This window comes from Cutaneotrichosporon cavernicola (assembly GCF_030864355.1).
Source record: "Cutaneotrichosporon cavernicola HIS019 DNA, chromosome: 5".
Taxonomy (NCBI): Eukaryota; Fungi; Basidiomycota; class Tremellomycetes; order Trichosporonales; family Trichosporonaceae; genus Cutaneotrichosporon; species Cutaneotrichosporon cavernicola.
In genome coordinates, this window is record NC_083397.1 from 2,558,794 (window position 1) to 2,579,833 (window position 21,040).

General features: G+C 59.8%; 9 protein-coding genes across 9 annotated transcripts; 5 read left to right on the forward strand and 4 right to left on the reverse strand.

The window, feature by feature from the left end:
* Window positions 1–1,198: 1,198 nt before the first annotated feature.
* On the forward strand, window positions 1,199–2,670 carry CcaverHIS019_0510160 (uncharacterized protein; the record flags this gene model as incomplete). The annotated part of the gene is made up of 4 exons (XM_060602240.1): window positions 1,199–1,305; window positions 1,353–1,658; window positions 1,711–1,925; window positions 1,961–2,670. 4 exons carry the CDS (start codon window positions 1,199–1,201, stop codon window positions 2,668–2,670), a joined length of 1,338 nt encoding a protein of 445 aa, XP_060458653.1.
* A 2,268-nt stretch (window positions 2,671–4,938) lies between these two features.
* Window positions 4,939–5,805, forward strand: CcaverHIS019_0510170 (uncharacterized protein; the record flags this gene model as incomplete). The annotated part of the gene is made up of 5 exons (XM_060602241.1): window positions 4,939–5,049; window positions 5,090–5,194; window positions 5,227–5,273; window positions 5,324–5,435; window positions 5,467–5,805. 5 exons carry the CDS (start codon window positions 4,939–4,941, stop codon window positions 5,803–5,805), a joined length of 714 nt encoding a protein of 237 aa, XP_060458654.1.
* Window positions 5,806–5,894: 89 nt separating this feature from the next.
* Window positions 5,895–7,654, reverse strand: CcaverHIS019_0510180 (uncharacterized protein; the record flags this gene model as incomplete). The annotated part of the gene is made up of 4 exons (XM_060602242.1): window positions 5,895–6,981; window positions 7,019–7,356; window positions 7,393–7,471; window positions 7,506–7,654. The coding sequence occupies 4 exons, from the start codon at window positions 7,652–7,654 to the stop codon at window positions 5,895–5,897; spliced, it is 1,653 nt and encodes a 550-aa protein (XP_060458655.1).
* A 706-nt stretch (window positions 7,655–8,360) lies between these two features.
* Window positions 8,361–10,013, forward strand: CcaverHIS019_0510190 (uncharacterized protein; the record flags this gene model as incomplete). The annotated part of the gene is made up of 1 exon (XM_060602243.1): window positions 8,361–10,013. The coding sequence occupies one exon, from the start codon at window positions 8,361–8,363 to the stop codon at window positions 10,011–10,013; it is 1,653 nt and encodes a 550-aa protein (XP_060458656.1).
* Window positions 10,014–10,940: 927 nt separating this feature from the next.
* GAL10 (uncharacterized protein) lies at window positions 10,941–12,294 on the reverse strand (the record flags this gene model as incomplete). The annotated part of the gene is made up of 5 exons (XM_060602244.1): window positions 10,941–11,493; window positions 11,575–11,801; window positions 11,840–12,041; window positions 12,077–12,234; window positions 12,268–12,294. The coding sequence occupies 5 exons, from the start codon at window positions 12,292–12,294 to the stop codon at window positions 10,941–10,943; spliced, it is 1,167 nt and encodes a 388-aa protein (XP_060458657.1).
* Window positions 12,295–13,314: 1,020 nt separating this feature from the next.
* RLI1 (uncharacterized protein) lies at window positions 13,315–15,322 on the forward strand (the record flags this gene model as incomplete). The annotated part of the gene is made up of 4 exons (XM_060602246.1): window positions 13,315–13,359; window positions 13,455–13,471; window positions 13,537–14,729; window positions 14,766–15,322. The coding sequence occupies 4 exons, from the start codon at window positions 13,315–13,317 to the stop codon at window positions 15,320–15,322; spliced, it is 1,812 nt and encodes a 603-aa protein (XP_060458658.1).
* Window positions 15,323–15,664: 342 nt separating this feature from the next.
* CcaverHIS019_0510220 (uncharacterized protein) lies at window positions 15,665–17,986 on the reverse strand (the record flags this gene model as incomplete). The annotated part of the gene is made up of 1 exon (XM_060602247.1): window positions 15,665–17,986. The coding sequence occupies one exon, from the start codon at window positions 17,984–17,986 to the stop codon at window positions 15,665–15,667; it is 2,322 nt and encodes a 773-aa protein (XP_060458659.1).
* A 465-nt stretch (window positions 17,987–18,451) lies between these two features.
* Window positions 18,452–19,594, reverse strand: ATS1 (uncharacterized protein; the record flags this gene model as incomplete). Its single annotated transcript, XM_060602248.1, has 1 exon — window positions 18,452–19,594. One exon carries the CDS (start codon window positions 19,592–19,594, stop codon window positions 18,452–18,454), a length of 1,143 nt encoding a protein of 380 aa, XP_060458660.1.
* Window positions 19,595–19,967: 373 nt separating this feature from the next.
* On the forward strand, window positions 19,968–20,721 carry CcaverHIS019_0510240 (uncharacterized protein; the record flags this gene model as incomplete). The annotated part of the gene is made up of 3 exons (XM_060602249.1): window positions 19,968–20,093; window positions 20,129–20,158; window positions 20,191–20,721. 3 exons carry the CDS (start codon window positions 19,968–19,970, stop codon window positions 20,719–20,721), a joined length of 687 nt encoding a protein of 228 aa, XP_060458661.1.
* Window positions 20,722–21,040: the final 319 nt, after the last annotated feature.

Consider the following 21,040-nt stretch of genomic DNA (forward strand, 5'->3'; position numbering starts at 1 on the left):
GGGCCATCAAGACAAAGCCGACGTTGGCCGCTCAACAAGTGGGAGTGGGAGTGGGAGTGGGAGTGGGGGAGAGCACGCGCGCGCCATGCGTTACAATCTGCTCGCTGGATGTCCCCCTCGCGTAGGTTTGTCTTTGCCTATATCGAGTAACTGGCGTGATTGTCCCATTCTTGCTTGTGTGGGATCAAACAAGGGCACAGGGTTCAAAAGTCTCAATCGCAGAGGACATGATGTGGTCTTTGCGTCTGTGGTTACATCACGGATCTAATCAGTGATCTGCAGTGCCTTTGGAATTAACAAGTCAGCCACCTGCCCTCCGCGCCTCCAAAGACCGTGCACACGCTCACATGGACATGTTGCCGAGAACGCTGTATTGCTAGTTCACTCCTGACACCTTTCAGCGCGTCACACACGTTCGGTCTCGTTTTGCGTTTTGGGCGCGTTGTTGATCCGCACGGAGCTTATGGTTCTCACACCTCATACCTAATGGCCGGGCCGATCTAAACGGCGATGCACCGGATCTTACATTGCCGGGAGAAGAATAATCTCTTGAAAGGCCCACTTTGCTAGAGAAAGCCTATGGAGTCCGCCAGATTATCGGATCTAATGGCCGTATATACCGATGGTACTCAACATGCCATAGTAACCCTCATGAGCCCCAGTGGCCCCACCCCTTGTTCCTCGAACAACCTCAGGTTATTGTGCCTTGTCACCTCGTCTCTTGACTTTGAAACTCGAATCGAACTCAACCCCACCCCCGCTCAACTCCCCATGGGCCAGGCAGGCCCCGCGATTGCGCGATTGTTTCCGAACACGCCCCATACTTATCCATCCCAATGGCCAGCTCTAACACACCTCACTCACTGCATCACGTCCCCCCTCACCTGTGTATCTAATCACCTCAAACACGAACGCGCATCCAATACTCTGGCATTCTCAGACTCGCATCAACTCTACATCACACACCAGTCCAGTTGTTTGAAAGCCCACCCCCCAGCGATGATCGGCTTCTTGAACCTTCCTGCACGTGACTCGGAACTGCCGCCCGGGATTCCCGCATTCCTTCCTACTCAGTTGAGAATGGATGCGGGGGGACGCGTACTCGAATGCCCACCTTCTCTCCAACCATTTCAACACTTCTTCACTGGATTCTTCTCCATTGTTTCTTTCGGGGGGTTCCCAAACAAGACCACTCACTATGGCCCAGATGACTGGCACATTCACGTCCTCGCGGCCACTGCATGAGCTCACCGCTTGTGAGGTTGGTCCGCTCCTACGTGAGGGAAGGTTGAGCGTCGAAGAGTAGTGAGTGATATTAGTTAGTGATACAATGAACGTACAACTAACGGCAGTGCGCGCGCCCTGATATCCCGTGTTCAGTCTCGTGAACCCGACATCCATGCATGGGCCTTCTTCGATCCCGAATCTATCCTCGCCTCGGCACGAAAGCTCGATTCCCTTCCTCCAGACCAGCGCGGTCCGCTGCACGGCCTCGCTGTCGGTCTCAAGGACATCATCGACACGGATGATATGCCGACGGAACACAACTGCCCCATCTTCAAGGGCAAGGTGCCTGCCTCAGACGCACCTCTTGTCACCATGCTGCGCTCCGCCGGTGCTTTGATCTTCGGCAAGACATCCACAACTCAGCTCGGTTGGTGAGTCGACGAGGAAGGTAGACCTACCCCAGTAGACCTTGTCTAACTCCAGTTCGTCCCTTGGTCCTCCCACTAACAATCCCCACAATGCCGATCGGTCCCCGGGTGGGAGCAGCACTGGGTCTGCAGCTGCTGTGGCAGACATGCATGTGCCATTGGCGATTGGTGCGCAGACCGCTGGGAGCGTCATTCGGCCTGCGTCGTACTGTGGCGTAGTGGGTCTCAAGCCGACATGGAACGCAGTGTCGAGGGAAGGTGTCCGCATCTGTAAGCTAGAGCATTCAACTCCCAGCTTACAGAAGACTCGATCTCGCTGGACACCGTGGGGTTCTTCGCACGGAGCGTAGACGATATCACCCTTTTGACCAACATCTATGGCCTACACGATGACACACAACCACCGCCGGGGGAGCTTGACTTCTCTGCGGCGCGGTTTGCAGTCGTGCAGTCGCCTGCCTGGCATCTTGCCGAGCCAGCGACGGATGCTGCATTGGAGGCCGCAGCGGCCGCGCTCGAAGCTGCTGGCGCCGAGGTCGAACGGCTCGATCTCCCAGAGCTGAACCCTGTCCCACAGTGGCACGCCACTGTGATGGCAGCTGAAGCGCGCATCTCGCTACTGGCCGACTATGGTGCGCGTCCTCACCTCCTTGACGCCTCTGCCCGCGCTCAGTGCGAGGCCGGTCAGCACATCTCGCGATCGACCTACACTACGGCGTACGACGGCATCGCGGCTCTTCGACCAACCTTCGACGCTCTTGCGGGCAGGTACACAGCCATAGTTACGCCCAGCGCCACAGGCGAAGCCCCGCTGCTGGACGAAGTGCGCTCGACAGGCAGTCCAGCCTTCAATGCCATCTGGACGGCCCTGCGAGTCCCAGTCGTTAGCCTCCCTGGCCTCACTGGCCCCAATGGCATGCCGGTCGGGATCTCGCTCGTGACTCCTCGGTACCATGAGCAACATCTCCTCAGAGTAGCACAATCCGTCGCGCGCGTGCTCGCGCCACGACGGTGATGAACATCAGCTGTCTGCTTCTCCCCAGCCAAGCAGCCTCACTACTCACCAGACCTCATTCCTCCCTACCTCATTCCCATCCGCACATGCTCTGACCCTACTACACCCTACTAGGCGACGCCTCATGCCACGCCCGCGCACGGCCATTATCACGAGACAACTAACACTCTCATTCCTTTCACCTGCAGGCACCATCGAGTTGAACCCTGGCTCGGACAAGACCGACGGAGCATTACATCGGCCTCCGATATGCGGTATTCTGTTCCTGCGATTTTCGAATGCGTTCCGAACAAGCTGTTGAAGGCAAGGTTTGTCATCGTGCAGGGAAGCTGCGGGCAATCTTGGACAGTGCGTCCGCCACCGATGATTGCGAGGTAGGCTCGATCTGGCGATACCAAGTCCGACCGCCTGGTTTCGACTGCGCCGCTCACTGCGATTCTCCGACCTCCACCTCCCATCTAGCCCTCCACTTGATTTTGATTTCCCTTTGTTTGTGCGACCCGATCCAGCCCCAGCCAGGCAGAGATACGCGAGGTCGCTGATAGCGCTCGGACAGCGGGCAGATTCTGGCCGCACAGACGAGAATGTGCGAGCATACAGAAACTGTACGGTACTGCAATCATTTCCAGCTTTTCAGCTCGCACCCCGCCATACTCTTCTACTCACATCTATGCTGCTCTGCTCACTTTCCCTCTACGGGTTCACCGTCGCAGCGCCTGTCGTCTTCTACAGCCGCTTCCCATGTGGACGGCGCAACTAACAGGCAAATCCATCTTACCTGTTCTCTGCTGTCAGGCATCCGTGACGAAAGTTGGTTGATCTGTGAGGGTCCACCGTGTAACTTGTCTGCCCGAGGTTGGCCGCTCTATCGTCTGGTAAAGTTCTGCGCAGTGCGGTAATCTTAGGGCGCAGCGTTAGGTCAACCAGCTCGGCTCGAGCCCCATCAAACGACGCCATCTTCCGTTCATGGCCGTGGCTTGTCCACCTGTCTTGCACCTCAAGCCAAGCTCAGAAGTGTGATCTCGAGCAAGACGAGCCCGGGCATTAGAAGGGCGTCGATTGAGCGAGCCGGTCCTGAAGCACCCATGTCCTGGCTCTTGCACACGCCGTGACAGCGACTCGGCAAGGTCTCCAACTGCGCCGCCCTCACCTTGATCCATGCACGGCGATCGTCGCGCTTGCCGTACACGACGACCGGCGCATTTCCTGACCGCTGAGGAACCGCGTGTGGCTGGGAGGTGCTAGGAGATGTTGGGCATGGCCAGTCGTCGCTTAACGTGGGTGTCTGGAATGAGGCGACTCAGATCCATCAGAGACGGTAACAGTCTGATCGGCTGGAAGGGCGCAACCATTCAAATGTACATCGGCGAGCATTGATGCCAATGGTGATCGTTTGATATCCGTGCATGTCACGAACAGTCTAGTCGAGTCCGTAGTCTACGGACCAAGGGTCCAGCGGCGCAAACTAGCCAGCATGGATTCCAGATGTTTTCTAATGCTTGACGCAGCCAACTAAGCGAACCACCAACGTCAGCGCCGAGTTTGAGCCTCCACCGAACATTGACCCAACTCTTCCTGACCTTCCTACCCTCCACCCTTCTTACCCTTCCAACCTGCCAACCACCGACCCTCAACACCTCGCACAAGCAAAAAGGCGCGCGTGCGCGCTCGACCCCTGCCCGACTTGAACGGACGACCTCCAGGATGCTTTCGACGAACGACAAGCTGTATTCCGCATTGGAATCTGACACTCTACCAACTGAGTTAAGGGGTCGTTGGTGCTGTTCTGATTTGCTGAAAAACAAAGGCCCGGGTTGTACTGGAGCCGTGGATTAGGTCGTATGGATCGTGAGATGTATGTGTTGAGAGAGGTAGATGTGGTGTGGACAAGAAGGAGCCGAGTACGGATCGTATTGTAGTGGTGGAGCGTTTGGGACCTTGTCTCATGTATCTAGATTCATCGATCCAGGCCATGAATTCTCTGCTTGCATGCCTGTTACACGCCCTCCACGCTCTCTACGCAATGCATGATGCATGCCATGGTAGCACGTACGACGTTACGACATCAGTAGGAAGCGGCAAGGCGTAGATCACGTGTTTGCTACCCGAGGCCCAAGGCCGACAGCCTCCGTCATCGCGCCTCCACCATCCACCATCCACCGTCAACCACCCAATCCACTATTTCCTACCCATTACCATCGCGGCCCGATACCTGGCACAACCCTCGCGCCACTATTAGCCTTTGGTTTCAGTCCCCCTCCTCTGGCAATGCCAGCATATCCCCGCCCAACCGTGGCGCTGCAATACGCGTTTGAGCGCGTCGAAGACTTCTTCCTCCGCTCATATCCCGTACGCGACCTGCCTCTCAATGTCCGACCGGTGAGTCTCCTTTCTCCACCCCCCACACCGCTAACATCAGGCCATCATCGCCGCGGTGGCCGTGTGGACTCTCCTTCTCGGCGTATTGGGATTCGCGCCGCTCCCCGAACTCCCGCTCAACGACAAGGCACTGCACTTCTTCGGCGTACGTTGTCAACCCAATCAAGCTGATAGTAGATGGGCTTCGCCGCATTCTTGATCTACTTCGTCTTCGAGGTTCCAGAGTGCGTCCCTCCATCCTTTGCTCTCTATTTAACCCAACGCTGACGCACAGAGGACCACACCGCCGCGTGTGGTATATCAGGCGCGCGCCGCTCCTCCTGACCCTCGTACTGGCGTTCTTGTTCGGCGGGGTGATCAGCGAGTTCATCCAGGCCATGCTTCCGGTGCGTAGACTTTCGGCTTGACTGATCGCAGTGGAAGCACTTCCAGTTTGGTGACATTGTCGCCAACCTCCTCGGCACCACCGTGTTCCTCTACCTCGCGCACCTGCTGCACTCGCGCGCACGGCGCCGCTCCGAGATTGCAGACCTGTACCAGCCACTGCCGTCACATTCGTACCGCGACGCCCAGGGCCGCACACACGCCTTCGCTCCCGCAGCGGCGGCTGGCGGCGCTGGAGCAGTCGCGGTCGAGCTGGAAGAGACCGAGGGGCATGACACGCGCGACGTGCACAACGATGTGTGGGATGATGAGATTGACGACCTCGGGCCGCGGGAAAACAGCGTGTTCAAGCTCGACGACGACATTGTGTAGATTGCAGTTGGGTTCATGCATGGTATTGATTACAACAGTGAGGGGAGAATTGGGGATGCTGTGTGGCTTGAATTGAATGTTGGCGAGGGTTAGTCGCTCTCCTCGTCGTCGGTCGGCACCATGAGCCCCGCGAGGTCGTCCTCGCTGTCGCCACCTGGCGTCTCGGCAATGGTCGAGATGCGAGGCGCGTACGGCGTTTCAGCGACCAAGGCGGGGCCGTGCCGCCGCGCCACAGGAGTCTCCGCCACGAGCGCAGGTGCGCGCGGCGTCTCTCCGACGTAGGGCGAGCGGTCGATTCGGTTGGCAATGGGCGTCTCAGCAACATAGGAGCGCACGCTGCGTTCGGCCGACGACGGCTCCTCGCGGATCGGGGTTGGGTGGTGTACCGCGCGGCGGAACGGGTTGGCCTTGACCGGCGTGGCTGAAACGAAAGTCTCGGACTGGGCTTTGGCCAGACTCCGAGCCTGCGACTGGGATTGTGACTGCGACGTGGTTCGCGAGAGGGCGCGTGACAGCGCAGGCATAGACGACTGTGATCTCGCTAAGCTGCGGCCCATGAGCCCGCCATTCGTATCCCGCACCGGCTCTGGAGCCTTGGCTTCCCGTCGCGTGGCCATCGAGTTGGCGCGCTTGAGCTTGGGAAGCGGGCGCGCTTGGAACTGCCGCGCACGTTTCGGCTCAGGTTCAAGGTCAAGGTCGAGCAGTGAGCGCTGCGGTGAAGCAGCAGATGTGCGCGAGCTGCTCCGGCCCATTGCCATGGATGTGGGTCCGGATGCGGTGGAGGAAAGTGACGAGCGCCGTGGTAGGCGGTGCGTAACTTCTGGCTTGCGCCGCTTCTTCTGTGGCACGAGTTCTGGGGGAATCTCCTTTCCAAAGACCTTGATGTGGAAAGCAGTGAGGAATGCGGCCTCGCGCGGGAGGAAGGTCGTCAGTACGGCCCAAAACGCCATGACTGCACTGGCTGGCCCACTGTCGGCGCGAGCCTTGCCCTTTCCCCCTTCGATGTCTAGCTCGCTCATCGCCAACCACACGCTGATGCGGTCCGTGAGGTGCACGAGGGCAGCGTCCGTGTCCTCGGTCGGAGACAGTGATTCCTTCTTCCGTTTCTGCTTGGGCTCCATGGACTCGGGTCGCGCCGCGCGGTACATGAGGAGGAGGATGAGCTGGAGCATAACTCTGACGCACGTCAGCCAAGTCAACTGATTGTACCTACTCGCGCATCTCGAACTCCTGACTCAGTGTGCGCTGGGCTAGTCCACGGGCGCCATCAACAACGACCCGCGAGTTCGCGCGTAGCCCGACGCCCGCCTCGAGGACGCCCCGTTCCATGTTCTCCAGAGCGGCAGCGATGACAGCAGTGTCGATCCGCGCCTTCCCCGCTAGTGTGTTGCCACTTGAGAGCAAGGCCGACACGACTGGTGCGAGCGTGCGTCGATGCCGTTCCTCGGTCGCCATGAGGGGAACGATCAGGCCTTGAGCGACGCTGGCAAATCCATCGTTCACAGCTGCGCGCTGCAAGTCGGCCACCAGTCCCGCGAGCGGCGCGAGCATCTGACGTCAGCTTGCATGGGATGCGGAATTGCTTACCTCGCCTAGGTACACTGCCTCATAGTAGCGGCGCGTGACGTAGGATTGTAGCGTCTCGTCGGGGGCCGCACTTGGCCCGCTGGTGTCAGCTTTGTATCTCCTCGGTATCTTACGCGACGGCGAATGGCCATGGGGTAGTAGCCGCCTTGGCGTTGGTGGGGAGTTGGATGGGACACGTGAGGTCCAGGAGGAAGGGAAGTGGGGCGAGAGGGAACGCGGGTGGCGCGGGCGGCGCTAGCGGCGGGGGCGGTGACATGAGCATTGTGCCCATGGATGGGCCGCGTGTTCCCTTCTAGACGCTAGATGGATCGTGGTGCGGAGATGCGGGGCTGATAAGATGGGCTGGCAGTGTATGATTGTTGTTTTTGCCGCGTTGTTATGGTGAGTGAGTGATTGATTACGTTTCCCGCGGAGGGTATTTCCTAGGAATCCGCGGGTTTGCGGAATCCCGTCAACTGGCAGCCATACGAGTCAAGTCTCGTTACGAGGTGTTGTTTATCCGTAATCCTAAATTATCTCACTTGAATGCTAATGTGTTAATCTGTCTCCGCTAATCCAGTTGTGATTGTTGATGACCCGGTGCCTGGCCGGCCAAGTGCCGAATGGGCCCCACGTTAGACCACTTTAGATGGGTGGAGAGAAGGTGGCCGGCACTTTGAAACGACGTCACATGTTGCGGAGTTGAGGTTGAAATGGTCGGAATCGTCAACCCGGGGAGGTCGTCAACCCATCATCCCTCAATCTCAGGCGCGCTTAGTTACAGCTGCGTCACGTCGCCGCGGAATACATCAATCATCACCTTCATTCACATCAGTATCGCAATATCTCTACACCCAACTAGTCCGTCTCCGACCGCTATTCTCATTCTCAGTCACCAGCAACATCATATATAACTACCCCAACAGCCCATCATGTCCTTCCAAGCAATCAAGCACCTCCGCACCCATCTAGCCCGTACTCCTTTCAACATGCCCGCCGCCGTCCTTTCCCAGCACACTGCGCTGTCCGCCGCAAAGGCACAGCTCTCCACCGGTGGCGTCCGCGCTCTCTCCAGCCGCGCCTCCCAGGTCCTCAAGGCTGCCGGCCTCCCCACCGACGGCTCCACCATCCCCGGTGTCTACGACGGCACTTGGGGTGGCTCGGGTGAGATCATCGAGACTCTCTGCCCCGCTACCGGCGAGATGATCGGCCGTGTCCAGACCGCCACCCCCGAGGAGACCCGCGCCGCCATTGCCAAGTCTGTCGAGGCTGGCCGCGCCGTCCGTGCCCTGCCCGGGCCCAAGCGTGGCGAGATCATGCGCAAGGTCCGCGTCGCCCTCAACGACAAGATCAACGAGATCGGTGACCTCATTTCGCTCGAGATGGGCAAGATCAAGAGCGAGGGCAAGGGCGAGGTCCAGGAGTTTGTTGACATCTGCGACCACGCTGTCGGCCTCTCCCGTTCCATCCAGGGCCGTGTCCTCCCCTCGGAGCGCGAGGACCACGTCATCTACGAGATCCCCAACCCCCTCGGCACTGTCGGTATCCTCTCGGCCTTCAACTTCCCTGTCGCCGTCTACGGCTGGAACTTTGCCATCGCCTTTGTCGCCGGTAACTCTACCATCTGGAAGCCCTCTCCCACCACCCCCCTCTGCGCCATCGCCGTCACCCAGATCGTCCAGAAGGTCCTCGAGGAGAACGGCCTCCCCGGCGCCGCTGCCTCGCTCGTCACTGGTGACATTGACGTCGGCAAGAACCTCGTCGCCTCCCCCTCGCTCCCCCTCATCTCGTTCACTGGCTCCGAGCGCGTCGGCCGTGAGGTCGGCAAGAACGTCCAGGAGCGCTTCGGCAAGACCATCCTCGAGCTCGGCGGCAACAACTGTGTGATCGTTGACAAGGACGCCGACCTCTCGCAGGCTCTCCAGGGTGTTCTCTTCGCTGCCGTCGGCACTGCCGGCCAGCGCTGCACCTCTACCCGCCGTCTCCTCCTCCACAAGGACATTGCCAAGCCCTTCCTCGAGAAGTTCCTCCAGTTCTACGACTCGCACAAGCCCGAGACCACCCTCGCCATGGGCGACCCCCTCAACCCCGAGACCCTCATCGGTCCCCTCCACTCGCCCGTCTCGGTCGCCAACTACGAGAAGGCCATCGAGGGTGTCCTCGCCCGTGGCGGTGAGCTCCTCACCAAGCGCTCTGGCCGCATGGCCGCCCCCGCCAACTGGGACGAGGCTACCGGCGGCAACTGGGTCTGGCCGGTTGTCATGCGCCCCAAGCAGGACGACCCCTGCTGGCAGGAGGAGGTCTTCGCGCCCGTCCTCTACGTGGCCGAGTTCGAGACCCTCGAGGACGCTATCCGCCTCAACAACTCTGTTCCTCAGGGCCTCTCGTCGTCGCTCTTCACCAAGGACCTCCAGTCCATGGGCAAGTGGCTCGGCCCCGAGGGCTCGGACTGCGGCATCGTCAACGTCAACGTCGGCACTTCGGGCGCTGAGATCGGCGCTGCCTTCGGCGGCAACAAGTCGACCGGCTGGGGCCGCGAGTCGGGCGGTGACGCCTGGAAGCAGTACGTCCGCTGGAGCGCCGCAACTGTCAACTACGGCTCCAAGCTCCCCCTCGCTCAGGGTGTCAGCTTCGGCTTCTAAGCATCCTTTAGTCTTGGACGCCGTGGACGCCTTGGATAGAGTGTATTACGTAGCAGCACAGTAACATTATCATCACATGTACGGGTTTTGGATCGACCGGGCAAGTGAGCGCGAGAGGGGTTGGGAGGAGTGCCACAGACTGACGACGGCTGGGACCATTCGCCGCCAATGATGGATTGTGACAACAGCAAGTGAGCAGTCCCGACAACGGAATACTTTGGGTTTGCAACCTAAACCGCGTAACAACCCAGCTCCGCAGCATCCCAGAAGGAGGAGAGAACAACGTCACTCTCCAGTACTTTCTCAGTACCTCGGCGATCAAGGAATGTTCTCACCCCTGGTCTCCATGTGTCACCTCAGCAACGCTCCACGGATACAGGCCCACCCCCACTCTACACTGTGCAATGCAATTAGTTGAAATGCATCACGCAGACACTCCGGTCGCGGATTGCTGATGACAGATTCCAGTGGCGTGGGCAGAGGGCTGCTGAATCCCCGGATTCGGATTCGAGTCTCCGGGTTTACGATCCGCGCAGACAGAACCGTGTAAGCGCAGATACTGCTTATCTCCATCGCATGTGCCTCTGGATCAGAATTGATCGATAACGGGGGCACAAAGAGATGGCAAGGGCGGCCTGTTGGCAATTGTTACCAGAGGTCAGGTTGGAGCAGCGTCTGTGACAGTGTCTGGCATCAGCAGAGAAACACCACGTGCGGTCGCATGGCCAGTTCCAGTTGCGGCCGTGTAGTCCCTCTATCGCAACAGTATCAAGATCTAGTGTGGCATAAAGTAGGATTAAAGGCCAAAGAGCGCCGTGTAACAAAAAACATGTCCGTCCGCTCGCGCAGCTGCGCGCGCCAGCGCCCACCCCTCCCCCCAAGCCGCAGCCCAAGCAAACTAACACCCATGGCCGGCACGCGGTGCGTTTAGGCAGCGTTGGCGGTGGTGGTGGGCTCGTACCCGTTGGGGTTCTTGGTCTGGAAGTTCCAGAGGTCGCGGCACATCTCTGGGAGGTCACGCTTGGCGAGGAAGCCCAGCTCCTTCTCGGCGAGCGCGGGGTCGGCCGTGAGGTCCGGGACATCGCCCATGCGGCGGCCGACAATCTCGTACTTGTAATCAAAGCCGGTGGCCTTGCGCATCGCCTCGATCATGGTGAGGACAGACTGGCCCTTGCCACGGCCGAGGTTAAAGGCGCGGAAGTAGCCGTCGGTGCGGGGGTCGCACTTGTCAAAGATGTTGGGCTGGTCGGCAGGCACAGCGATGGCGTCCAGCGAAAGCACGTGGCCCTGTGCCAAATCCATGATGTGCAGGTAGTCACGCACACACGTGCCGTCCGGCGAACCGGGGTAGTCGTTGCCAAAGACCTGGAGGTCCGACTTCTCGCGTCCGACAGCCATCTGCGCAAGCAGGGGGAGAAGGTTTCCGGGCTTACCGCGCGGCTCCTCGCCGAGCTTGCCGGAGGGGTGAGCACCAGCGGGGCTGATGTCAGCAACTGATACACTTTCCAGGGCACTCAATTGCGGCCGGAGATCCTTTGAATCAAAAGGCACGGGTACTCACTTGAAGTAGCGGACCGAGACGGCCTTAAGTGGCTCCTTGCGAGGCTCCTCCATTGTGCCGGAGCGGCACACGTCCTGGATCACGTCCTCGACCATGGCCTTTGTCCGTCCGTACGCAGACTCGGCGTGCACACGCGACGTTTCGGGAATGGGAATGACCTCCGGAGTGCCGTACACGGTGGCCGACGAGGAAAAGACAAACGAGTTGCAACCGTACTTGGCCATGGACTGGGGTCAGCTTGGGACTAGGCCTATATCGAGCTCACCTGGAGGAGCGACACGGAGCCGCCGACGTTGACCTGGTAGTACGAGAGGGGGAGCTCGCTGGACTCGCCGACCGCCTTGAGGGCAGCGAGGTGAACAACGCCCCAGATCCCGCCGTCCGCCTTGTACTGCTCAAAGACGGCGTCGATCTCGGCAGGGTTGCGCATGTCGGCCTTGTGGAAGATGGGCTGGGGTGCGTTGGGGCTGCTGTCAGCTCGACTTGACTATCGGGACCTTACCCCATCTCGTCGCGAGCAATCTCGGCGCAGCGGTTCACGGCCTCGGGGAACGCATTGTGACAGTTGTCAATGACGATGGGAAGGTAGCGCCCAGAGAGGAGAAGGGAGAGGACGACATGCGAGCCAATGTACCCGAGTCCACCGGTCACGAGCACGCGCTGGGATCAGCGGGACAGCGAGGATCGGCGTACCTTGAGCTGAGTGTTGTTGGAAGACATGTCTGTGTAAAAATGTACGGGTTGATTGGATGTAAACAAAATCGAGGGGACCAAAAGGTCAAGTTGTCAAGTGGTCTAGAGGAGTGGAGTAAGAGTGGAGGGGCACAAGGGTTGGACCGATTGATCGGGACTGTTCGCAGAAATTATTTTGGAACAAAGGTGGCGGAGGTGTGTGCGATGAGTTGAACAATGCACTGATCGCTAGGCGGCGTACCGTGTCCTTTATAGTGTAGATGTGGCGCGGCGTGGGTGTAGCCTAGTTGATAAAATTCTGTTCGTGGATATGAGATGGGTTGATAGTGATGGCGATGACCTGTTCTGATTCCCGTTCGTGTCTGAAGATCACGGGAATGTCTTGTCTACCTTTGCAATCCATCCATCCATGTACATCCATTCTATTGACCCCACCATTACAACATTCCCGTTCGGTATCTTGCCCCACCCTTGTGCCTCTCTCTCGGCCCCTTTTGCTTTCTGCCCCCTGCCTTCTGCCTTCTGCCTTCTGCCCCAGCTGCCCCAGCTTCCCCATTCTCGGGCTACAACGGCGCTCTCTGCCTGCCATTTGTCTCTTCCACTTGTGGTCCGCCCCGGACTCGGGCCGTTTCTGCCGACCCAATGACCCGGATACAGGGAGGGTGAGATAAAGATATTCAGGTAGTGATAGAGTGGGTGGAGTAAAGGCTCAAACTCCGTGTCTCGGCGAGTGCCACAAATCTTGTCAAAGTGATTGGCTCAAGTGCCTGGCTTTGGTTTTGAAGGTTTATACGTAATGCCATCCAAGTTTCGATCAAGTAATTTTGCTCCCGCGTTGACAATGTCCAAAGATCTTTGTTCAACTAACAACTAGTTAGTAAGAGAGATAGTGTCACTCGTCTACGTCCACCACTTCATTTGGCCACCCAACTTGCATCTCAAAAGGCTCTGCACATTCAACGATAATTCAACGCGACTGCAAGCTCACATTCGGCACTCCGAGGTCCCCCTTGTCCTTTCTCTTATTACTCAGAATCAAGCTACGCAATGTCTGACAGGCTCACGCGTGTTGCCATCGTCTCGGACGACAAGGTGCGTTGTTGCCATTGTCGTCGCGTGTCTCGCACGCGCCACCGGCTTCTACCTTCCTCATCGCCACCCAGTATCGGAACCACGCTGACCTCCAGTGCAAGCCCAAGAAATGGTACGCGATCGTGGCGGGCTTCGGCCACGCGCCATGCCCTCCACATTCCAGCTTGCTAATGACAGTCGCCAGGAGTGCAAGCGCTCGTGCCCCGTGGTCAAGATGGGCAAGCTGTGTATCGAGGTGACGCCCGCCGACAAGAAGGCCTTCATCTCCGAGGAGCTGTGTATCGGTTGCGGTATCTGCGTCAAGAAGTGCCCATTTGAGGCCATCTCGATTCTCAACCTCCCAACCAACTTGAGCACGCACGTCACCCACCGCTACGCCGCCAACGCGTTCAAGCTCCACCGTCTGCCTACGCCCCGCCCCGGTCAGGTCCTCGGTCTCGTCGGCACCAACGGTATCGGCAAGTCGACGGCGCTCAAGGTGCTCTCGGGCAAGCTCAAGCCCAACCTCGGCCGTTACGATGACCCTCCCGAGTGGACCGAGATCATCAAGTATTTCCGTGGCTCGGACCTGCAGAACTTCTTCACCAAGGTGCTTGAGGATGACATCAAGGCCGTTACCAAGCCGCAGTATGTCGACCAGATCCCGCGCTCCATCAAGGTCCCCAACATGACCGTTGGCAAGATGTTCGACAGGCAGTCGGAGATGGACAACCGTAATCAGCTTGAGGAGGACCTCGAGCTCAAGCACCTTCAGGCGCGTGAGGTGTCGCAGCTCTCGGGTGGAGAGCTCCAGCGTTTCGCAATCGCCATCGCTTCGGTTAGAAAGGCCGACGTGTACATGTTCGACGAGCCTTCGTCGTACCTCGACATTCGTCAGCGTCTCGCCGCCGCGCGTGTGATCCGTGGCCTTGTCCAGCCCAAGAACTACATCATTGTCGTCGAGCACGACCTTTCCACCCTCGACTACCTCTCCGACTTTATCTGCGTCTTCTACGGTGTCCCTGGTGTCTACGGTGTTGTTACCCTCCCTTACTCGGTGCGCGAGGGCATCAACATCTTCCTGGACGGTATGATTCCCACGGAGAACATGCGCTTCCGTGAGGAGTCGCTCACGTTCCGCATCGCCGAGACGGCTGACGAGAACTTGGCGCCCAACGTCCGCACTCTTACCTACCCCAACATGACCAAGACGCTCGGCGACTTCAAGCTGCACGTCAAGTCGGGCCAGTTCTCTGACTCGGAGATCATTGTTCTCCTCGGCGAGAACGGTATGGGCAAGACGACGCTCGTCCAGCTCCTCGGCGGCAAGCTCAAGCCCGACAACGAGGCTGACCAGGTCTCGCTCCGTGTCTCGATGAAGCCCCAGACGAGTGAGTTTCTTGATCCCAAAGGAAAACTAACCCCAGTTTCGCCCAAGTTCCCCGGCTCGGTGCGCATGCTCCTGCTCAAGCGTATCAAGGCCATGTTCATGCACCCCCAGTTCAACTCGGACGTCATCAAGCCCATGAACCTCGAGGGCATCATCGACCAGGACGTGCAGACGCTCTCGGGTGGTGAGCTGCAGCGTGTCGCCATCTGTCTCGTGCTCGGTGTGCCCGCCGACGTGCTCCTTATCGACGAGCCCTCTGCCTACCTCGACTCGGAGCAGCGTATTCACGCGTCCAAGGTCATCAAGAAGTTTGTCATGTCATCGAAGCGTACCGCCTTCATTGTCGAGCACGACTTTATCATGGCCACCTACCTCGCCGACAAGGTCATTGTCTTCGAGGGTTCGCCGGGTAAGGAGTCGTGGGCTGGCGAGCCCGAGGGTCTCCTCACCGGTATGAACAAGTTCCTCAAGTCGCTCGACATTACCTTCCGAAGGGACCCCACAAACTATCGCCCGCGTATTAACAAGAACCACTCGGTGCTCGACCACGAGCAGAAGTCGTCGGGCAACTACTTCTTCGTCGAGTCCGACTAAGGTCCTCCCACCCTCACCTGTTGGCATTAGAAGGCGCATGCGCGTGCGGGGCTGCTAGAGCGGGCCGTCGCCACGGGTGGCGCGGTAAAGCCTCGCCGCGCTTAATCTTAGATACCCGTGTCCGTGTGTAGCATGCAGCATTGAGCATATGAATCACGCCGCAGAGGTGCCACCAGGAAAAAAGTTGCCAGTGTCATAAATGATTGCAATCTATGTCTGTCTACTCATGTAATAGAGAATGGAACTGCACTGCAGCGATAGCCTCAACGCCAGCGTCGGGTGGGGTACGTGTTTCGCAACTTTAGGACGAAGTATCGCTCCGCCTCAGGCCTGCTTGGCACGCTACTTGGCCTTCTTGCCCGACTCGCCCTGGGTCTTGACTGCATTGCCAGACTTGTGCTTGGCACGCTCGTCGCGGCGCTGCGCACGCCGCTGCCGGTCCGTTTTCTTCTGGGACTTGTGGTCTCTGACGATGGGCTCCGCAAAGCGAGCTGTCTTGGGAGGAACGGCAGGACCGTTGAGGAACGTGTCATTGTGGGTGTGCTTGCCAAATGGCCATAGCTTGCGCCATGGGCTACCCGTCGAGGGTGCGGGGAACGTAGCGGCGCGGGACGGAATGTGTTCGCGTCTGGGGGTTGGGCCGCGACCGGCATCTGCCCGCTGGGGCACGGGGACAGGATGGCCGGGCGGTGCGGGTTGCATGAGCGGCACTTGGCCATGCCCAGGCCACGGACCCATCGGCATACCAGGCCGCGCCTGCATGGCTGGGTAACCGTACCCTGGTTGCATGGGGTAGCCAGCTTGGGGCGCCTGCTGTGCGCCGAACAGAGGGGCGCCGGGGGCCATCTGTGGGCTCATGGGAGGATGGGGATTCATGGGCGGATGGTGGCTCATGGGAGGTTGCGGGCCGATTGCAGGGTACGCGCCTGTCATCGGCCGCGGGACATGGCCACCGGCGTGGAGGCCATAGCCTGGCGCCTGGAACGGCACCGTACCTGGCATGAAGTGACCATCGGGAACGCCAGCTGGGGGGACGCCATGCTGTGCAGGTGCGTGGGCGGGGTGGTGAGGAGAGCGGGGAGGGTGAGTATAGGAAGAACCCTCAGAAGCTGAGAACGAGCGGCGATGGGACGGGGGCTGCAGGGGATGGGGAGGTACTTGGAGAGACGCGCGCCGGTCGGTCGCACGTAGGCCGTAGGCTGGCTGGCTCTGGGCGCCTCGCCTCCGCCCAGGAAGCCAGGCAAGTGAAACATGCAGCTTGCCGCGTCGATTGGGCACCTCGAACGCTATACGCTCCCCGTTATCGTGGATGTTGTCGATGCTGACGCTCGAGGGCGTGAACACGACTCCGTGGTCGGATGCCGTGCGCTCGCTGGCCGACGACGACGCGCGGTTGACTCGTCTGGTGCGGTACATCTGTCCGTCGACTGACGCCGACTTTGTTAGGGGAGGTCGCCGGTCTGTGCGGACAGACGGGTGGCGTTCTGGGCTCGACGAGAACTCTTCGACTTGTCCACCAGCGCCTGGTTGAGCCGCGGGGCCGGGTGCGTGATGATGTCCGCGCGAGGTGGTGCGGCGAGCGAGATGAGTGGTCGGGATGGGGTCTTGGTTCAGCAGGGAGGTCCCAAAGGCAGACGCTGGCTGGGTTGAGGCTCCTTTGTTCGCAACACCTGTAGGGTTGACGCTGTGTTCGGCGGTGTTCCCGAGGTACGCGTTCGGTTGCGACTGCGGGACAGTAGGCAGAGGATCTGCCTTGACGAAAGAGTGCCCAGATTCTGAGGTTTGCACTGAAGAACACTTACTGTCCTCGTACGAAGGGGCTGGGGACTGAGCGGCAACGGGGCGAGCCTCAGGACCACGCCCTGCGTGTGGCGCTCGCGCATTGGCGACCAGCTTGGGCAATATGTGCATTTCCGGCACACTGCGGAGCGACTGATGAGAATGACGCCTGGTGTAGGCCATTGACGGCGAGCGGTGCAAGATATGGGGTTGATCGTGCATCGGCGACAAAGATGCTGCCGCAGGATGAGAGGGTGCAGCCGCGGCAGCTCCCTTGAGGCTCACTGTGCTGCGCGCGCGCGAGAGGATGGTACCCACACGACCTGGCTTGGAAAGGGGTTCTGGCTCGTAGATCTCGTTTGGCGCGGCCACCTGCGTCAACATGTCAAGAGGTAGCTCGAGCGCCTGGTTGAGATACGCCTCGCGTGCATAGCGGACCGAGCGGGCTGGGGCGGTAGGATGAAAGGAAGGTGATCGAGAAAGATGCTCCCCACGGGAGAGTTCTGGTTGTGGGAAGTAGTGGGGCGTCTGGGCAAGGAGTGGGACTGGCGGCTGTCGGCGTAGCGATGGGACTGACGAGTTCTGGAGCAAAGAATGCCCATGACCGTTGGACGATGGAGGTTTGAGATACTCGCGTGGCTGAGCGTCTGCGCGACCGCTGCTCTCCTCGGCGACGGTGCCGAGGTCATCACTCCAGACGGCGCTCTTGGCGCCGACACTCATCCCAGGTGACAGCGGGACCTGGTGCGTCCATTGCTCGATGCGGTGAGCGCGGTGCCGGATGGCGTCGATAGAAGAAGGGGTGGGGGAGTATGCCGGGTACGACACTTCAGTCGGTGCCACCGGGGCATGGTGGCCGCGCTGCGGCGTGCGTGGCAGGGCCATGGGGCCAAGAGACAAAAGGGAGAATGAACACGGTTGAAGACGATGAGATAAAAAGAAGAGGAGAGACGAGAGAAATAACGGCCCGTGGTGGAAGGGCAGTTAGAGGAGAAGGGATGAGGTAACGAGGGTCATGGCGAGGAAGGGGCGAGAAGTGGGGCGGAGGACCAAATGGGGTGGTGCACAGACCTGTTGGGCCGTTGAACGGTTTAGAGTGGCGCGTCGGAGCGGTTTGACGCGACAAGAAGCAGTTTGAGATGGTACATGATCTGTTGTAGTGCATCAAGAATGGAGATTGAGGACTGTCGCCATCGCTACCACCCCGAGCCCCTTGGTCATCTCGATGCGACCATCGCGGGGTAGTTGCTTCGTGCAGATCTGCGAGGCGTCAAGGCCCGCTCGGCCCGCCACCCGTATCGAATCGGATAGCCCATCGCCCAGGCGTCGGGCGTCGAGCGTCAGGGGATGCTACTCAACCAGCGCCCAGCTGGCAGCGCACCCCGCCCATACGCGTGACGCGTGAATACTGGTGTTAACGAGCTGGGCGCTGTCAGTCTTGTTCCCGAGGCCAAGGTTTCCGTGTTCATTCCACCCGCCGGCCCAGAGGTCCGTGCGTGGACCGGCCCGCACCAGGGCGAGAATGTGCTCGCTCCCGGCGGCAAAGGCCTCGATCCCCTCCCCCCCTGCAGTAACTGTCGCGCGTGGCGCACGTGTTTTGCCAGAGTCGGAACGCAGCAGCTGCCCATGGGTGTTCGATCCTTGCGACCAGAACTGGTCGTCTAAGATGTAGCTCCCGTTCCATGTCGCTCCGATGGCGCGCACGCCGGTCATGTCGCCAAGGTCCGTAATCTGGCCCTTCATATTGTTGCCCCACGCGAGCACACGGCCATCTGCAAGTAGGAGAAGAGTGTGTGAAGCGCCGAGGGAGATGTCAATGATGGGAGCGGGAAGGTCGAGTGTAAGCTCCGTTGGGGCCAGGAAACGCATTCGGGCCTTGCTCTTGCCCTTGTCAGGTTGCGGGCTGGGGTCGAGCTCACCGCGCCGTGCAGAACCCCAGCCGATGACACGCTGCTTGCGTCCGTCCCCACTCCCAGAGACGAGAACGGCCAGTACGTGCCGCTGTCCGCCGCCGAGGTGCTCGACGCGCTCACCTTCCTTGAGACGAATGATGCCGCCGCCGAGCTCGCCAAAGTCGTCGGAACCTGCAGCGACGATCACTTGTGTCCGAACAGAGCTGCCGTCTGGAGACTGTAAGGCAACGAAGCTCGTCGTCCAAGTTGCGGCGAGCTTCACTGGCTCCCAGCCGTCGAAACCAGCATCGACCGCAATGGAGAGAGGGCGAAAACTTGTGGCAGGGCTCGCGCACTCAGTCAGCACGCAGACTTTACCCAGCTGCCCGTGCGAGTTTGTGCCTGCGCCAAGGAGGTGATTGTGACCGTCGGCGGACACGAGGACAAGAGCGTGCGATGCGGCGGACACGAGGTCCACCACCCGCTCAAATGGTGGACATGAGGGGTCGAAGACGCAGGGCGTAAATGTCGCAACATCGTCGACATGGCCGATTCCGAGCTGGCCGCCGCCGTTGGAGCCGCATGCGTGGAGAGTGGGCATGGGATAAGTTGGCTGCTTGCAAGGTGTTAGATAGTGATCGGGCCTGGCCGATGGATGGAGAGATTGTGAGATTTCCGAACTCGCGACGTCATGGCATGAAACTTGGAAGGACTGTAACTGGTAGGGGGATTGGCGTACATGCGGCCAGGCGGCCAGGCGACCGACACAGTTGATAACTGCGGTTTGTGCATGCATGCGTGCTTCTTGATAGATCATCCTAAAGGACGACAGCTGTTTATGCTCACTGTCCATTCCCAGCCACCCACGACCCACCGCTTACACTTGCACCCGCCTCCACTCTGCACTCAATCGTGGGCACTGGTGGCGTTCCACTCGATACCCACTCGACCCTGGTTTCGCACATATCATCATAATGCCGCCCACGCCCAGACTCCGCAAGCGCAAGTCTGCCGTCGAGATACAAGAACGCGAAGTAAAGGAGGCCGAGCGCCAGTTCGCACGCGGGCGGGCTAAGAGCCGTGCGAGCCTCGAGAATGCGGTGAGTCGTGGCCCCCAAGACGAGACTGACGGCAGACCGAGCCAATGCGCGACATGGTTGTCAAGGTAGGTCACGTTGCGAGTGTAGCTGACCGCAGGCCACGTCGAGCCGCGCCGTGTCGCCACCTCCTCCGCGCGGCACAAAGCGCAAGGAGCGCGAAGAGCTCGCCGTACCTGCCCGCTTCTCTCCCCCACCCATCGACACGGAAGCGAGTGACGATGTGCTCGACAGCTTTGCGCAGGCAATCGGGGCTGGGCCATTGGTCGGACGTCTGATTTGGCGTGGGCTCGAGGATGCGGCTGGCCTCTGGGCTAGTGTGGAGGAGTACATCCTCTTCGCCCGGCAGCGAGGCGACCAAGCTCCGTTCTTCCCTGCCAAGCGCGTCACCAAGTACATCGCCTACAAGGCGCTCAAGGAGTACAAGACGTCTGGAACGGTGAGCGCGCGCCAGCTCAAGCATGAGATGCGCGCCATCGAGCGCATCCACTCGGCGCTCGGCCTCAAGTGGGACCAGACGCAGGAGCGTGTTACCGAACTCGTCATAAGCGGCGCCCTCAAGTCGTGGGGCGAGGCCGTCGAGGCACACAACGACCACGAGAGCGGGGACGACTTCGGGGGCATGCTCTAGGCCGGCTCGCTCGACTGGATCGACTCGCAACCGACAACCGAGCCGATGTACGCGAACGATCGCGGGGGCTGTGAGTGTCGATCATGGGCGTTCAACTGTGTGCCCCGTCGCGTCCTCTTCCTCTCCACTCTGTTCTGTGCATACATACCTTCTTTCCTTTCCTCATTTGCGTTTCTGGACATCGGGTACGGGCCGTGCATACGTGGTAGGGCTGTGGGGTGGTGATTGTTGATATGAAGTCGCCTGGGTAGGAGGGCGATGGGGTTATAATGCATCTTGCGGCGACACTTTCACGCGACGCTGATGGCCCCGTGTTGCA